Source organism: Cherax quadricarinatus, chromosome 18 (assembly GCF_038502225.1).
Source record: "Cherax quadricarinatus isolate ZL_2023a chromosome 18, ASM3850222v1, whole genome shotgun sequence".
NCBI lineage: Eukaryota > Metazoa > Arthropoda > Malacostraca > Decapoda > Parastacidae > Cherax > Cherax quadricarinatus.
The window spans coordinates 7,605,387-7,620,386 of NC_091309.1; the positions used below are offsets into that span (position 1 = coordinate 7,605,387).

General features: G+C 39.4%; 1 protein-coding gene across 1 annotated transcript in view; it reads right to left on the bottom strand.

Annotated features, from left to right (window-relative positions):
* LOC128689347 (nonsense-mediated mRNA decay factor SMG5-like) overlaps positions 1 to 15,000 on the bottom strand; it is an 89,124-nt gene that overhangs the window by 22,696 nt on the left and 51,428 nt on the right. The window contains exons 14-15 of the mRNA XM_070086138.1: positions 8,336 to 8,609; positions 879 to 1,050 (exon numbers count right to left, since the gene is read on the bottom strand). Coding sequence (XP_069942239.1) covers positions 879 to 1,050; positions 8,336 to 8,609 — 446 coding nt within the window. The remainder of the gene's footprint in view (positions 1 to 878; positions 1,051 to 8,335; positions 8,610 to 15,000) is intronic.

Consider the following 15,000-nt stretch of genomic DNA (forward strand, 5'->3'; position numbering starts at 1 on the left):
TGCTTACACTCCAACAGCATGTCAAGTGTTAAAAACCATTTGTCTTCAATTGCTCTTATCTAACACATTCACGCACACTTGCTGGAAGTCTAAGCCTCTTGCACACAAAACCTCCTTTACCACCTCCCTTTAACCTTTCCTAGGCCAACCCCTACCCTGCTTTCCCTCCACTACCGATTTATACACATGAAGTCATTCTATTTCATTCCATCCTCTCTACATGTCCAAACCATCTTGGTAACCCCTCCTCAGCCCTCTGGATAATAGTTTTGGTAATTGCACATCATCTCCTAATCTCCAAACTATGGATTCTCTGCATTATATTCACACCACACATTGCCCTCAGACATGACATCTCCACTGCCTCCAACCTTCTTGCAACATTCACCACCCATGCCTCACACCCATACAAGAGCATTGGTATAACTTATCTCATACATTCCCGTCTTTGCTTTCGTGGATAAAGTTCATTTTCTCCAGACTCCTCAGATTCTTCATCTTTTAACCCCACACCTCTTGCCAACACCCGAGCATTCACTTCTCTTACAACTCCATCTTTAAATATATTGAACAACCGTGGTGACGTCACACATCCGTGTCTAAGGCCTACTTTCACTAGGAATCTCCTTCTTGCCTACATACTCTAACCTGAGCCTCACTATCCTCATAAGAACTTTTCACTGCTTTCAATAACCTACCTCCTCTACAAATGTATATAATATATAAATTATAAATTATTCTTTACATGTAACTTTTTCCTTAATACCAATATATCCCTGCTGTACTGTGTATAACAGGATTGCTTTGCACAGATTTTTAACCGTCAACCTTAAAATATATTGAAGAGTACCAACACACAATAGTAGCATTAGCCTTACCAAGCTTCCTTGTCCTTCCGCTTGGGGTACTTAATAAGAGGCAAGCGAGTCCTTTCATGTGGGCGTTGGGCTCTGATAAAGCGTGAGCCATGACGGAACTTAATCTCCAGCCAGCGGATAGCATCACGGGCACCCAAGCTCTCCCGCTTTTGTTGATCAAGTAAGTCAATAACTGAAAAGGATATTCTGAGTAAAGATAAAATTAACATGCTTTACAATCAGACTCATTTAACCACACTGCAACAGTATGTTCTAATATTCATCCCATTCTTTTTCTATTCACAGAGATGAACCCACATAAAAAAAATGGAGAAAAGCATTGTTACAGATGAAAATATTATATTTTAGTTTTATCTAATTTTTCAAACTGCCTTCCAAACTCTTGTAGTCACTGAAATTATTAGCACTACATACTGTATTAGTAAAAAAAAATTCTCTAAAATTGCAGATTCACTGAAGCCCACTTCAAGAAGCTTATGTAAAACAAAAAAACTAAAATTACAAGAAATTAAGGTAATTCCCAAGTGCTAAAAGATCTTGTCATTTCAGATGCACTTTTTTACTGATTTAGTATCCGCAGTCTCAGTTATCCACGGTTTACTGTGGCCCAAAAATACCTCTTAATTTTGCATAATATTAGCGCCAAAACACGTAAGTACAGAAGCTGGCAGTTCTTCAAAGTCTAAGAGAAGCCGTGAAATGCTTCCCTTCAGTGAAAAAGTGACAGTTCTCCACTTATTGTGCATAATTTGTCATGTTTGTATAGGACTCATACACAGGGTTTGCTACTATCCATGGCAGGTCCTTGGAATGCATCCCCCGTGATTTGGGGATCCTACTTGAATAAAAAATAAACCTTAAAATCAAAGAAAAATCACCTCATTAAATAAATCAGGACAGAACTTTCACAAATTACTGTTGAACCCCAATACATGACCCAAAACCACACTGCCTCTTATTACTACTGGCAATATTATTAAATCTTATACTTTGTCAAATTTTAACCCCTTGACTGTCACAACCCCCAATCCTGAAGTGTCTCCTGGTGTCGCAAAATTAAAAAAAAAATAATAATCTTATGAAATGATAAAGAATCTTTTCCCGATTGTAATGACACCAAAAAAATAAAATCTGATGGAATTATGCTTTCGTGATGTTAGCAACCTCGGCGATATTTACAAATCGGCGATTTCGCCCACTTTGAGCCCTATTTTCGGCTAATTCCATTGTTCCAGTCGACCAAACTCATAACTATTTTTTTTTAGAAATCCATTTTTTCTATCGATTGAGTACAAGAAACTGCCCATTTACCGATTTCAACTACCCAATAACGTGGTTAGAAATTTGCAATTTGGCCAATTTCACGAAAATTTAAAAAATGACAATTTTAAAATAAGGTCCAGAATGAACAATGTAGACATTCCTGGCTCTAAAATAACATTTTCTTTGTTCATCAGTCACGTCTCCAAGCCCCTCTGATATTACTCTTGCTTTCTATTTTGAATTTTTATTCAAACAAAAAATAGAACACTTACTATTATGCAGACTACTGCAATACTGTAATAATTGTATAAATAATATCAACCCATTCATGACTGCATATTAGAATGGCTAGTTGGACATTTATTGGACAATGACATCATTTTACTTTTGAACATTGGCAAAAATCAAACATTTCCCCTACTTTGAGCTCCATTTCCAGGTTCTTTTTATAGTAAAATCAATCAAAATCACCTCTATTTCTATAATATGTTTTCCATTCTATCAAATGAGACCAAGAAAACGAGAATACAACCATAAATACTATACGAAAGTAGACCACAAAGTCGGCATTTTAATTAAAAAAGACGGTTGGAGTTTTTTTTTCTCATTATGCACTGCATGCTCCAGGATTTTTTTTATATGGTGCACACTGACCACACAGACCCATTCTCTCACATGTGGGCCTACCAGCTTTCTCCTGCTTAATTTGAAGTCGCTAGAATTTATGAGTATATACAAGTCTCCCTCAACATTTGCGTTTTCAATTTTTGCCAGCTTCACACATTCGCGAATTCCCAACCGCCAAATCATATTTAAGTTTACCGCCACGAGTCCTTACTACCCTCCCTCTGACCCCTCACAACTGGCAGCCAGCCCTCCCACCACTGTGTGGCGAGTGTTTTGTTTGTTCATTATTTGCTATTACACTACAGTATAAATAATGTCAACCCATTTATGACTGCATATTAGAATGGCTATTCAGACACGTACTGGAAGGTGACATCATGTTTTTACTCTTGAACACAGCAAAGAATCAAAACATTTCTGCTACTGCTAATAATAATAATAATAATAATAATAATAATAATAATAATAATAATAATAAATACGATAGAATTGAAGAAGGAAATTGTACAAAAATACGAGGGTTGAAGCAGTGGTGGAGGAAGTAGTTGACGCATCGTCAGTGTGGCTTTGTTTATGCTGTTGTGAGTATTAGTCTCCGTGTTCTTCCAAACATTTCACAATAATTCATTGTATTTGGTGCTTGTAGATTGAGTGTGACTGGAGTGGTTGAGGCAGTGGTAGAGGCAGTGGTAGAGGCAGCGGTTGAGGCAGTGGTAGAGGCAGTGGTAGAGGCAGTGGTAGAGGCAGTGGTAGAGGCAGTGGTAGAGGCAGTGGTAGAGGCAGTGGTAGAGGCAGTGGTAGAGGCAGTGGTAGAGGCAGTGGTAGAGGCAGTGGTAGAGGCAGTGGTAGAGGCAGTGGTAGAGGCAGTGGTAGAGGCAGTGGTAGAGGCAGTGGTAGAGGCAGTGGGTGAGGCAGTGGGTGAGGCAGTGGGTGAGGCAGTGGGTGAGGCAGTGGTAGAGGCAGTGGTAGAGGCAGTGGTAGAGGCAGTGGTAGAGGCAGTGGTAGAGGCAGTGGTAGAGGCAGTGGTAGAGGCAGTGATATTTACTAACATATATGTTATAAATAATAATAGTACATTATGAATAACATTTATTATTATTATTATTATTATTATTATTATTATTATTATAAATGTTATTAATATTAACATGTACTATTATTATTCATAACATATATGTTAGTAAATACCACTGCCTCACACACTGCCTCTACCACTGCCTCTACCACTGCCTCAACCACTCCAGTCACACTCAATCCACAAACACCAAATACAATGAATTATTGTGAAATGTTTGGAAGAACACGGAGACTAATACTCACTCCAGCATAAACAAAGCCACACTGACGATGCACCAACCACTTCCTCCACCACTGCTTCAACCCTCGTATTTTTGTACAATTTCCTTCTTCAATTCTATCGTATTTATTATCATTATTATTATTATATTATTATTGTAGGTAGTAGGTTGGTAGACAGCAACCACCCAGGGAAGTACTACCGTCCTGCCAGATGACTGTGAAACAAAAACCTGTAACTGTTTTGCATGATGGTAGGATTGCTGGTCTCTTTTTCTGTCTCATAAACACGCTAGATAACAGGGATATCTTGCTACTCCTACTTACACTTTGGTCACACTTCACAGACACCCACATGCATATATATATATACATACATCTAGTTTTAAAAGTAGGCCTTAGACAAGGATGTGTGATGTCACCGTGGTTGTTTAATATATTTATAGATGGGGTTGTAAGAGAAGTAAATGCGAGGGTCTTGGCAAGAGGCGTGGAGTTAAAAGATAAAGAATCACACACAAAGTGGGAGTTGTCTCCTTTTTCTAAATAGCTCTTGTTCCTCTTTATTTGAGCGTGTTTGATAGGAGTGAATGGAGACTTTGACGTACATTTATGAAGGGATTTGTCATATCGGCCATCTAGGTTTTTCTCCTTTTTCTAAATAGCTCTTGTTCCTCTTTATTTCTTTTATTGTCCATGGGGAAGTGGAAAAGAATCTTTCCTCCGTAAGCCATGCGTGTCGTATGAGGCGACTAAAATGCCGGGAGCAATGGGCTAGTAACCCCTTCTCCTGTAGACTTTTACTAAAAAAGAGAAGAAGAAAAACTTTATAAAACTGGGATGCTTAAATGTGCGTGGATGTAGTGCGGATGACAAGAAACAGATGATTGCTGATGTTATGAATGAAAAGAAGTTGGATGTCCTGGCCCTAAGCGAAACAAAGCTGAAGGGGGTAGGGGAGTTTCGGTGGGGGGAAATAAATGGGATTAAATCTGGAGTATCTGAGAGAGTTAGAGCAAAGGAAGGGGTAGCAGTAATGTTGAATGATCAGTTATGGAAGGAGAAAAGAGAATATGAATGTGTAAATTCAAGAATTATGTGGATTAAAGTAAAGGTTGGATGCGAGAAGTGGGTCATAATAAGCGTGTATGCACCTGGAGAAGAGAGGAATGCAGAGGAGAGAGAGATATTTTGGGAGATGTTAAGTGAATGTATAGGAGCCTTTGAACCAAGTGAGAGAGTAATTGTGGTAGGGGACCTGAATGCTAAAGTAGGAGAAACTTTTAGAGAGGGTGTGGTAGGTAAGTTTGGGGTGCCAGGTGTAAATGATAATGGGAGCCCTTTGATTGAACTTTGTATAGAAAGGGGTTTAGTTATAGGTAATACATATTTTAAGAAAAAGAGGATAAATAAGTATACAAGATATGATGTAGGGCGAAATGACAGTAGTTCGTTGGATTATGTATTGGTAGATAAAAGACTGTTGAGTAGACTTCAGGATGTACATGTTTATAGAGGGGCCACAGATATATCAGATCACTTTCTAGTTGCAGCTACACTGAGAGTAAAAGGTAGATGGGATACAAGGAGAATAGAAGCATCAGGGAAGAGAGAGGTGAAGGTTTATAAACTAAAAGAGGAGGCAGTTAGGGTAAGATATAAACAGCTATTGGAGGATAGATGGGCTAATGAGAGCATAGGCAATGGGGTCGAAGAGGTATGGTGTAGGTTTAAAAATGTAGTGTTAGAGTGTTCAGCAGAAGTTTGTGGTTACAGGAAAGTGGGTGCGGGAGGAAAGAGGAGCGATTGGTGGAATGATGATGTGAAGAGAGTAGTAAGGGAGAAAAAGTTAGCATATGAGAAGTTTTTACAAAGTAGAAGTGATGCAAGGAGGGAAGAGTATATGGAGAAAAAGAGAGAGGTTAAGAGAGTGGTGAAGCAATGTAAAAAGAGAGCAAATGAGAGAGTGGGTGAGATGTTATCAACAAATTTTGTTGAAAATAAGAAAAAGTTTTGGAGTGAGATTAACAAGTTAAGAAAGCCTAGAGAACAAATGGATTTGTCAGTTAAAAATAGGAGAGGAGAGTTATTAAATGGAGAGTTAGAGGTATTGGGAAGATGGAGGGAATATTTTGAGGAATTGTTAAATGTTGATGAAGATAGGGAAGCTGTGATTTCGTGTATAGGGCAAGGAGGAACATCATCTTGTAGGAGTGAGGAAGAGCCAGTTGTGAGTGTGGGGGAAGTTCGTGAGGCAGTAGGTAAAATGAAAGGGGGTAAGGCAGCCGGGATTGATGGGATAAAGATAGAAATGTTAAAAGCAGGTGGGGATATAGTTTTGGAGTGGTTGGTGCAATTATTTAATATATGTATGGAAGAGGGTAAAGTACCTAGGGATTGGCAGAGAGCATGCATAGTTCCTTTGTATAAAGGCAAAGGGGACAAAAGAGAGTGCAAAAATTATAGGGGGATAAGTCTGTTGAGTATACCTGGCAAAGTGTATGGTAGAGTTATTATTGAAAGAATTAAGAGTAAGACGGAGAATAGGATAGCAGATGAACAAGGAGGCTTTAGGAAAGGTAGGGGGTGTGTGGACCAGGTGTTTACAGTGAAACATATTAGTGAACAGTATTTAGATAAGGCTAAAGAGGTCTTTGTGGCATTTATGGATTTGGAAAAGGCGTATGACAGGGTGGATAGGGGGGCAATGTGGCAGATGTTGCAGGTGTATGGTGTAGGAGGTAGGTTACTGAAAGCAGTGAAGAGTTTTTACGAGGATAGTGAGGCTCAAGTTAGAGTATGTAGGAAAGAGGGAAATTATTTCCCAGTAAAAGTAGGCCTTAGACAAGGATGTGTGATGTCACCATGGTTGTTTAATATATTTATAGATGGGGTTGTAAGAGAAGTAAATGCGAGGGTGTTGGCAAGAGGCGTGGAGTTAAAAGATAAAGAATCACACAAAGTGGGAGTTGTCACAGTTGCTCTTTGCTGATGACACTGTGCTCTTGGGAGATTCTGAAGAGAAGTTGCAGAGATTGGTGGATGAATTTGGTAGAGTGTGCAAAAGAAGAAAATTGAAAGTGAATACAGGAAAGAGTAAGGTTATGAGGATAACAAAAAGATTAGGTGATGAAAGATTGGATATCAGATTGGAGGGAGAGAGTATGGAGGAGGTGAATGTATTCAGATATCTGGGAGTGGACGTGTCAGCGGATGGGTCTATGAAAGATGAGGTGAATCATAGAATTGATGAGGGGAAAAGGGTGAGTGGTGCACTTAGGAGTCTGTGGAGACAAAGAACTTTGTCCTTGGAGGCAAAGAGGGGAATGTATGAGAGTATAGTTTTACCAACGCTCTTATATGGGTGTGAAGCATGGGTGATGAATGTTGCAGCGAGGAGAAGGCTGGAGGCAGTGGAGATGTCATGTCTGAGAGCAATGTGTGGTGTGAATATAATGCAGAGAATTCGTAGTTTGGAAGTTAGGAGGAGGTGCGGGATTACCAAAACTGTTGTCCAGAGGGCTGAGGAAGGGTTGTTGAGGTGGTTCGGACATGTGGAGAGAATGGAGCGAAACAGAATAACTTCAAGAGTGTATCAGTCTGTAGTGGAAGGAAGGCAGGGTAGGGGTCGGCCTAGGAAAGGTTGGAGGGAGGGGGTAAAGGAGGTTTTGTGTGCGAGGGGCTTGGACTTCCAGCAGGCATGCGTGAGCGTGTTTGATAGGAGTGAATGGAGACAAATGGTTTTTAATACTTGACGTGCTGTTGGAGTGTGAGCAAAGTAACATTTATGAAGGGGTTCAGGGAAACCGGCAGGCCGGACTTGAGTCCTGGAGATGGGAAGTACAGTGCCTGCACTCTGAAGGAGGGGTGTTAATGTTGCAGTTTAAAAACTGTAGTGTAAAGCACCCTTCTGGCAAGACAGTGATGGAGTGAATGATGGTGAGTGTTTCTTTTTCGGGCCACCCTGCCTTGGTGGGAATCGGCCAGTGTGATAATAAAAAAAAATTATTATTATTATTATTGTTATTATTATTAGCAGTAGCACAAATGTTTGATTCTTTGCTGTGTTCAAGAGTAAACACATGTCACCTTCGAATACCTGTCCGAATAGCCTAGAAGGTATCTGATCAAAATTTAATAAAAAGATTAGCAACTTAAATGCTGGTAGCTTCCTTAAAGCTCTTGTAGAAAATAAATGCAACTTATGGTCAAATCTTCAAAGTTGATTTTTTGAAAGTATACCCCAAACTGAGAATATATGGTCAAAATACCTGCTTGTGGGATGATTATCATATGTGTAGGCTTTGACAGAAGCATCTTGATAGCCTGGAGGTGGTTGATAAGCACAGTTGCATCTGGAACCAAATACATGCCCAAGGTAGCTCTGCGGGCAGTTCGCTCTTCCAAGTTACGTACTTCATGCTGTAGCCACTGCGCAGTGAGAGACTGCATGCCTGCCAAACGCCGTGAATCCTTCTTTGCCAATGGCACAGACAAAAGATCATCTTCAGTTGGGGAAGATGATGCCTCTCGACTTAGGGTTCCCTTTCGTAAAAGTAAAAAAAAAATAATTTATGAGGAAGTGCTAAACCCAAGGGAGATATAGCTCCTCAGGACTTGGAGACAATCAGGATTAATAAAATGAAAGGCAGGATAGCACTAATTCCTTTTATCAAGACCCCTTTCCTGGCATCAAGGAATCATCCCTTGAAGGGAATGAGAAAAACTGGATAATGCAAAAGTAGGTTTAGTTAGGATAGTACTGTATACAGTACAAGCATTTTTTATTTTATTAACACAATGGCTGTTTCCCCACCAAGGCAGGGTGACCCAAAAAATTAGAAAAATTTTCATCATTCACTAAATCACTGTCTTCCCAGAGGTGTGCCTACACTACAGTTAAAAACAAAAAATGCAACATATCAATGCCCCCCTCAGAGCACAGACATTGTACTTCCCACCTCCAGGACTCAAGTCTGGCTAACCGGTTTCTGAATCCCTTCATAAATATTACTTTGCTCACACTCCAACAGCACATCAAGTCCCAAAAACCACTTGCCTCCACCTGCTCCTATCCAACATGCTCACGCACACTTGCTGGAAGTCCCTCGCATACAAAACCTCCTTTACTCACTCTGTCCCTCCCTCCAATCTTTCCTAGGCCAACCCCTACCCCACCTTCCTTTCACTACACAATATACATCACAACAAAACAGGACACAATAAAAATCAGAATATACATCACAACACTACACAAAATGCATCACAACAACACTACACAATATTCATCACAACACTGTATGATATACATCACAACACACCACTATACAATATTCATCACAACACAACACTACATGATATACATCACAACACAACACAATATACATCACAACACAACACAATATACATCACAACCCAACACTACACAACATACATCACAAAACACTACACAATACACATCACAACACTACACAATATTCATCACAACACAAAACTACACAATACTGATCTCATCACAACAACATTTTTCTTTTCAAATAATATATCTTTATCATTTTATGTCAGAGACCTATTGAAGTTTCTTGTTTTAAAATAAATGAAAGAAATAAGAAGAACATAAGAAAGGAGTATCACTGCAGCAGGCCTGTTGGCCCATACTAGGCAGGTCCTTTACAATCCATCCCACTAACAAAACATTTGCCCAACCCAATTTTCAATGCTCCCCAAGAAATAAGGTCTAATAACTCTATCCACTCATTTGCAAGTCCCACTCAAATCCAACCCCTCTCACTCATATATTTATCCAACCTAAATTTGAAACTACCCAAAGTCTTAGCCTCAATAACCCAACTAGGCAGACTTCCACTCATCAACTACCCTATTTACAAACCAATACTTTCCTATGTCCTTTCTAAATCTAAACTTGTCTAATTTAAATCCATTAGAACATAAGAATGGAGGAATCTCAGCATGGATTCATGAGAGGTTGCTCCTGCCTGACAAACTTACTGACGTTCTTCAATAGAACATTTGAGGCAGTTGACAGTGATAAGGAATATGATATTGCTTATTTGGATTTTAGTAAAGCCTTCGATAGAGTACCTCACAAGAGACTCTTAGGAGGCAAAGTTCTAGCACGGATAAGAACATAAGAAAGGAGGAACACTGCAGCAGGCCTGTTGGCCCATACTTGGCAGGTCCATTAAAATCCATCCCACTAACAAAACATTTGCCCAACCCAATTTCCAATGCCACCCAAGAAATAAGCTCTGATAACTATCAACTCTCAAATGCAACTCCCACTCAAATCCAACCCCTCTCACTCATGTATTTATCCAACCTATATTTGAAACTACCCAAGGTTTTAGCCTCAATAACCCAACTAGGTAGACTGTTCTACTCATCAACTACCCTATTTCCATACCAATACTTTCCTACATCCCTTCTAAATATAAACTTATCCAATTTAAATCCATTACTGCGGGTTCTCTCCTGGAGAGAGATCCTCAAGACCTTGCTAATATCCCCTTTATTAATACCAATCTTCCACTTATACACTTCGATCATGTCTCCCCTCATTCTTCGTCTAACAAGTGAATGTAATTTAAGGGTCTTCAATCTTTCTTCATAAGGAAGATTTCTAATGCTATGTATTAATTTAGTCATTCTACGCTGAATGTTTTCTAACGAATTTATGTCCATTCTGTAATATGGAGACCAGAACTGAGCTGCATAATCTAGGCGAGGCCTTACTAAAGATGTATAAAACTTAAGTATAACCGCTGGACTTCTGTTGCTTACACTTCTTGATATATATCCCAGCAATCTATTTGCCTTATTACGCACGCTTAGGCACTGCTGTCTTGGTTTAAGGTTGCTGCTTACCATAACCCCCAAATCCTTCTCGCATTCTATATGGCTAAGTTCAACATTATTAAGCTGGTAGGTGCTAGGGTTATGGACATTTCCGAGCTTTAGAACTTTACATTTATCTACACTGAACTGCATCTGCCACTTTTCTAGCCACGAATTGAGTATTTCTAAATCCTCCTGAAGTTGTGAGACATCAACGTCTGAATCGATTATCCTACCTATCTACGTGTCATCAGCAAATTTGCTTATGTCACTAGTAATTCCCTCGTCAAGGTCGTTTATATAAATAAACAACAATGGGCCTAAAACTGATCCCTGCGAAATGCCACTTGTTACAGATCCCCACTCAGATTTAACCCCATTTATGCACACTCTCTGCTTCCTATTAGTGAGCCATGACTCAATCCATGACAGCATTTTTCCCCCCAATGCCATGAGCAGCCACTTTCTTCAAAAGCCTCTGATGTAGTACTCTATCAAAAGCCTTACTAAAATCCAAATAAACAATATTGAATTCTTTATCCTGATCAACGGCCTCAAAAGCTTTGCTGAAGAAGGTTAATAAATTAGTTAGGCAGGAATGGCCCCTGGTGAAACCATGTTGAGTATCATTAATCAAATTATGCCTATCGAGATGGCTTCTTATATTATCAGCTATAATTGACTCTAGTAATTTGCCTACAATTGAGGTTAGGTTTATTGGGCGGTAATTTTATGGTAACGACTTGTCCCCTGCTTTAAAAATAGGAATTACATTAGCCATCTTCCACATATTAGGCACTATACCTGTTTGAAGAGATAAATTAAAAATATTAGTTAAAGGTTCACAGAGTTCCACTTTACACTCTAAGAATCCTTGAAAAAAGTTCATCAGGGCCCGGGGATTTATTTTGCTTTAACCAGTCTATCCGTTTGATAACCATTTCACTAGTGATTGTGATACTGCATAATTTTTCATCTTCAAGCCCACTATAAAAATTAATTACTGGGATATTGTCAGTGTCTTCCTGAGTGAAAACCTAGAGAAAATAATTATTAAGAATAGAGCACATTTCATTCTCCTTGTCAGTGAGATGCCCAGAGTTATTTTTAAGGGGACCTATCTTATCACTAACTTTTGCTCTATAAACCCGGAAAAAACTTTTTGGGTTAGTTTTCGAATCACTAGCAACTTTTAATTTCATAGTCCTGAGCCTGGTCACAGACCGGGCCGCAAGGGCGTTGACCCCCAAAACCCTCTCCAGGTATTCTCCTTGAACGGTGGGGTCAGAGAAATGTGTGATCCATGAATGGTGGGGCCAAAGAAATGTGTGATCCATGAATGGTGGGGTCAAAGAAATGTGTGATCCATGAATGGTGGGGTCAAAGAAATGTGTGATCCATGAATGGTGGGGTCAAGGGATGGTGATCCAATTCATGTCTGTATAACTCACTGCGATTGTGATCAGATATGAACATGAAATTAGTTCATTACTATTGTAACTTCTTCAGCTATCAAAGCCTTTCGACACAGTCCCTGCATCCATTATGTACTTCTGTAATCTTTTCACTGACACTCGCGAGTTGGGTATGGGGTACATAACAAAGATATTGAACTAATAAAACTTGAGGAACAATGGGCTTAGTGAAGGGTGGTCTGAAGAATGGTGGAGGTTCGACTCCGTCTGATATCCTCAGTACACTCAAGCATCTAAACTCATCAACGGTGTGAGTGATTAGTCTCCGGAAATGACGGTGTCAAAAAACGGTGGTCACAGGGAATGGTGGTTGCAGGCAACAGTGGTCACAGGGAACGGTGATCGCAGGGAATGGTGATCGCAGGCAACTGTGGCCGCAGGGATCGGTGGTCTCAAGGAACTGTGGTCTCAAGGAACAGTGATCGCAGGAAACGGTGGAACTTGATCCTAGGTTTCGTAACTCACCAATAAGTCACCTTCTTGTCTTGCAGGATGAATCTGCGTATTTCCTTCAAATACTTTTTATCATTTTCTTTCTTTTTCTTGTAAAGCTTGGGTTTCTGTGTCTTGTCTACTGCATTACCCAGGTCTATAAGATGTGCTATGTAATTTTGTCCTTTCTTTCTGATCATTATATTTGATTCTGTTATGTCATTATGGGCAAAATCGGTCTTATGGAAATCTTTTAGTGCTTCCTTAGCTGCTTTATATGCCCTCAGGCAATCTTCCAAAGAATTCTTCAATATAAATTTTGAGAAAGTTATCCCGGTGCAATATGACATCACGATAGCCAAAGGTTCATAAATTATTCCATAAAGTTTGGGAACTCCACCAGTACCATCAACTTTCAGGAGAGCTCTGGCTTCCTTCACAGCTTCTTCCACATAAATGTCACCGAAGAACTCCTTGACGACGACGGTGGTTGTGGAACCATCTTTTTGTTTTAAGATAGCTTTGGAAGTCTCTCCACATCCCCCTCTTCCAAGTCTTTTCTTGATATCCAGGCTGCTCCAGGATAATACAGGGATGACAGTGTCGCTGGTGGATCCACCTATTTTTGTCTCACTGTCTGGGGGGCAGAAATTCACTGCAAGTTCAGTACTCTTGTCCTGGAGGAGAGTCGCATCCAATTTTGGCTTTTTGGAAGGTGAGGTGATAGGTGATGTGGAGCGAGGTCTCTTGAAGTTTGCACTGACATAGCTGGCTATATCATTTAACATCTCGAGTGAGTCCTTCATAAGAAGCGGAGTTTCACCATCAGCTTCTTGTCCGTCAGCAGTCTTAGCGAAGAAATTGTCTTCTCTTCCTTCCACTTTTGCCATTGAAGAAACGATTGTTGCTTCAGGAAAAACTCAAGTAGAAATCTCAAGAAACACTGAGTACTTTCCTAAAATAGATGGGTTGACCAAATATATTGCTAATACACTTGATGACCAACAGTATATTTTGCACACGGGACGTCCAATAATATACTTGATACACGAGATTACCGATAATATATTCCAAATACGGGATGTCTAATATTATAGTAATAGAAGGGATGACCAATAATATAGTTAATACACAAAATAACCAATAATATATTCCAAAGACTGGATGACCAATATTATAGTAATAGAAGGGATGACCAATAATATAGTTAATACACAAGATTACCAGATTACCGATAATATATTTCCAAGACTGGATGACCAATATTATAGTTAATAGAAGGGATAATTAATAATATAATAGAGGAAAGTAAGTGGTTCACTATTACAAAAAGAGGTTATATTTACATGGTAGGTGAGTTATGTTTGTATGTTAGGCGAGTCATGTTTGTATGGTAGGCGAGTAAAGTTTGTATGGTAGGTGAGTAAAGTTTGTATGGTAGGTGAGTAAAGTTTGTATGGTAGGTGAGTTGTGTTTATATAGTAGGCGAGTTCTGTTTGAATGGTAGGCGAGTTGTTTGTATGGTAGGTGAGTTATATTTGTATGGTAGGCGAGTTATGTTTGTATGGTAGGCGAGTTATGTTTGTATGGTAGGCGAGTTATGTTTGTATGGTAGGCGAGTTATGTTTGTATGGTAGGCGAGTTATGTTTGTATGGTAGGCGAGTTATGTTTGTATGGTAGGCGAGTTATGTTTGTATGGTAGGCGAGTTATGTTTGTATGGTAGGCGAGTTATGTTTGTATGGTAGGTGAGTTATGTTTGTATGGTAGGTGAGTTATGTTTGTATGGTAGGAGAGTTATATTCGTATGGTACGTGAGTTATGTTTGTATGGTAGTTGAGATACTTGTATAATAGGCGAGATATGTTTGTATAGTAGTAGAGTTATACTTGTATGGTGAGGAACCGACATACTAAATATACTCTTTTTCCACAGTCAACACCACAAATATGTCGATGCAGTGCAAGTGGTGACCTGCCTTATGTAAGTACATGTTGCCATTTACTCTTTGTCACAGACAATAGTACATTCGTATCTTATCAGAACGCTTGCAAAAACAAATAATTCCTCATTTACACCGTCAGTGAGACTTCCTGTCTATAAATTAGTCATTTTTAGGTAACTTTACATTCATGTGTACTTTTCTGCAACATTTTTCCTCCATCATAAGTTAAA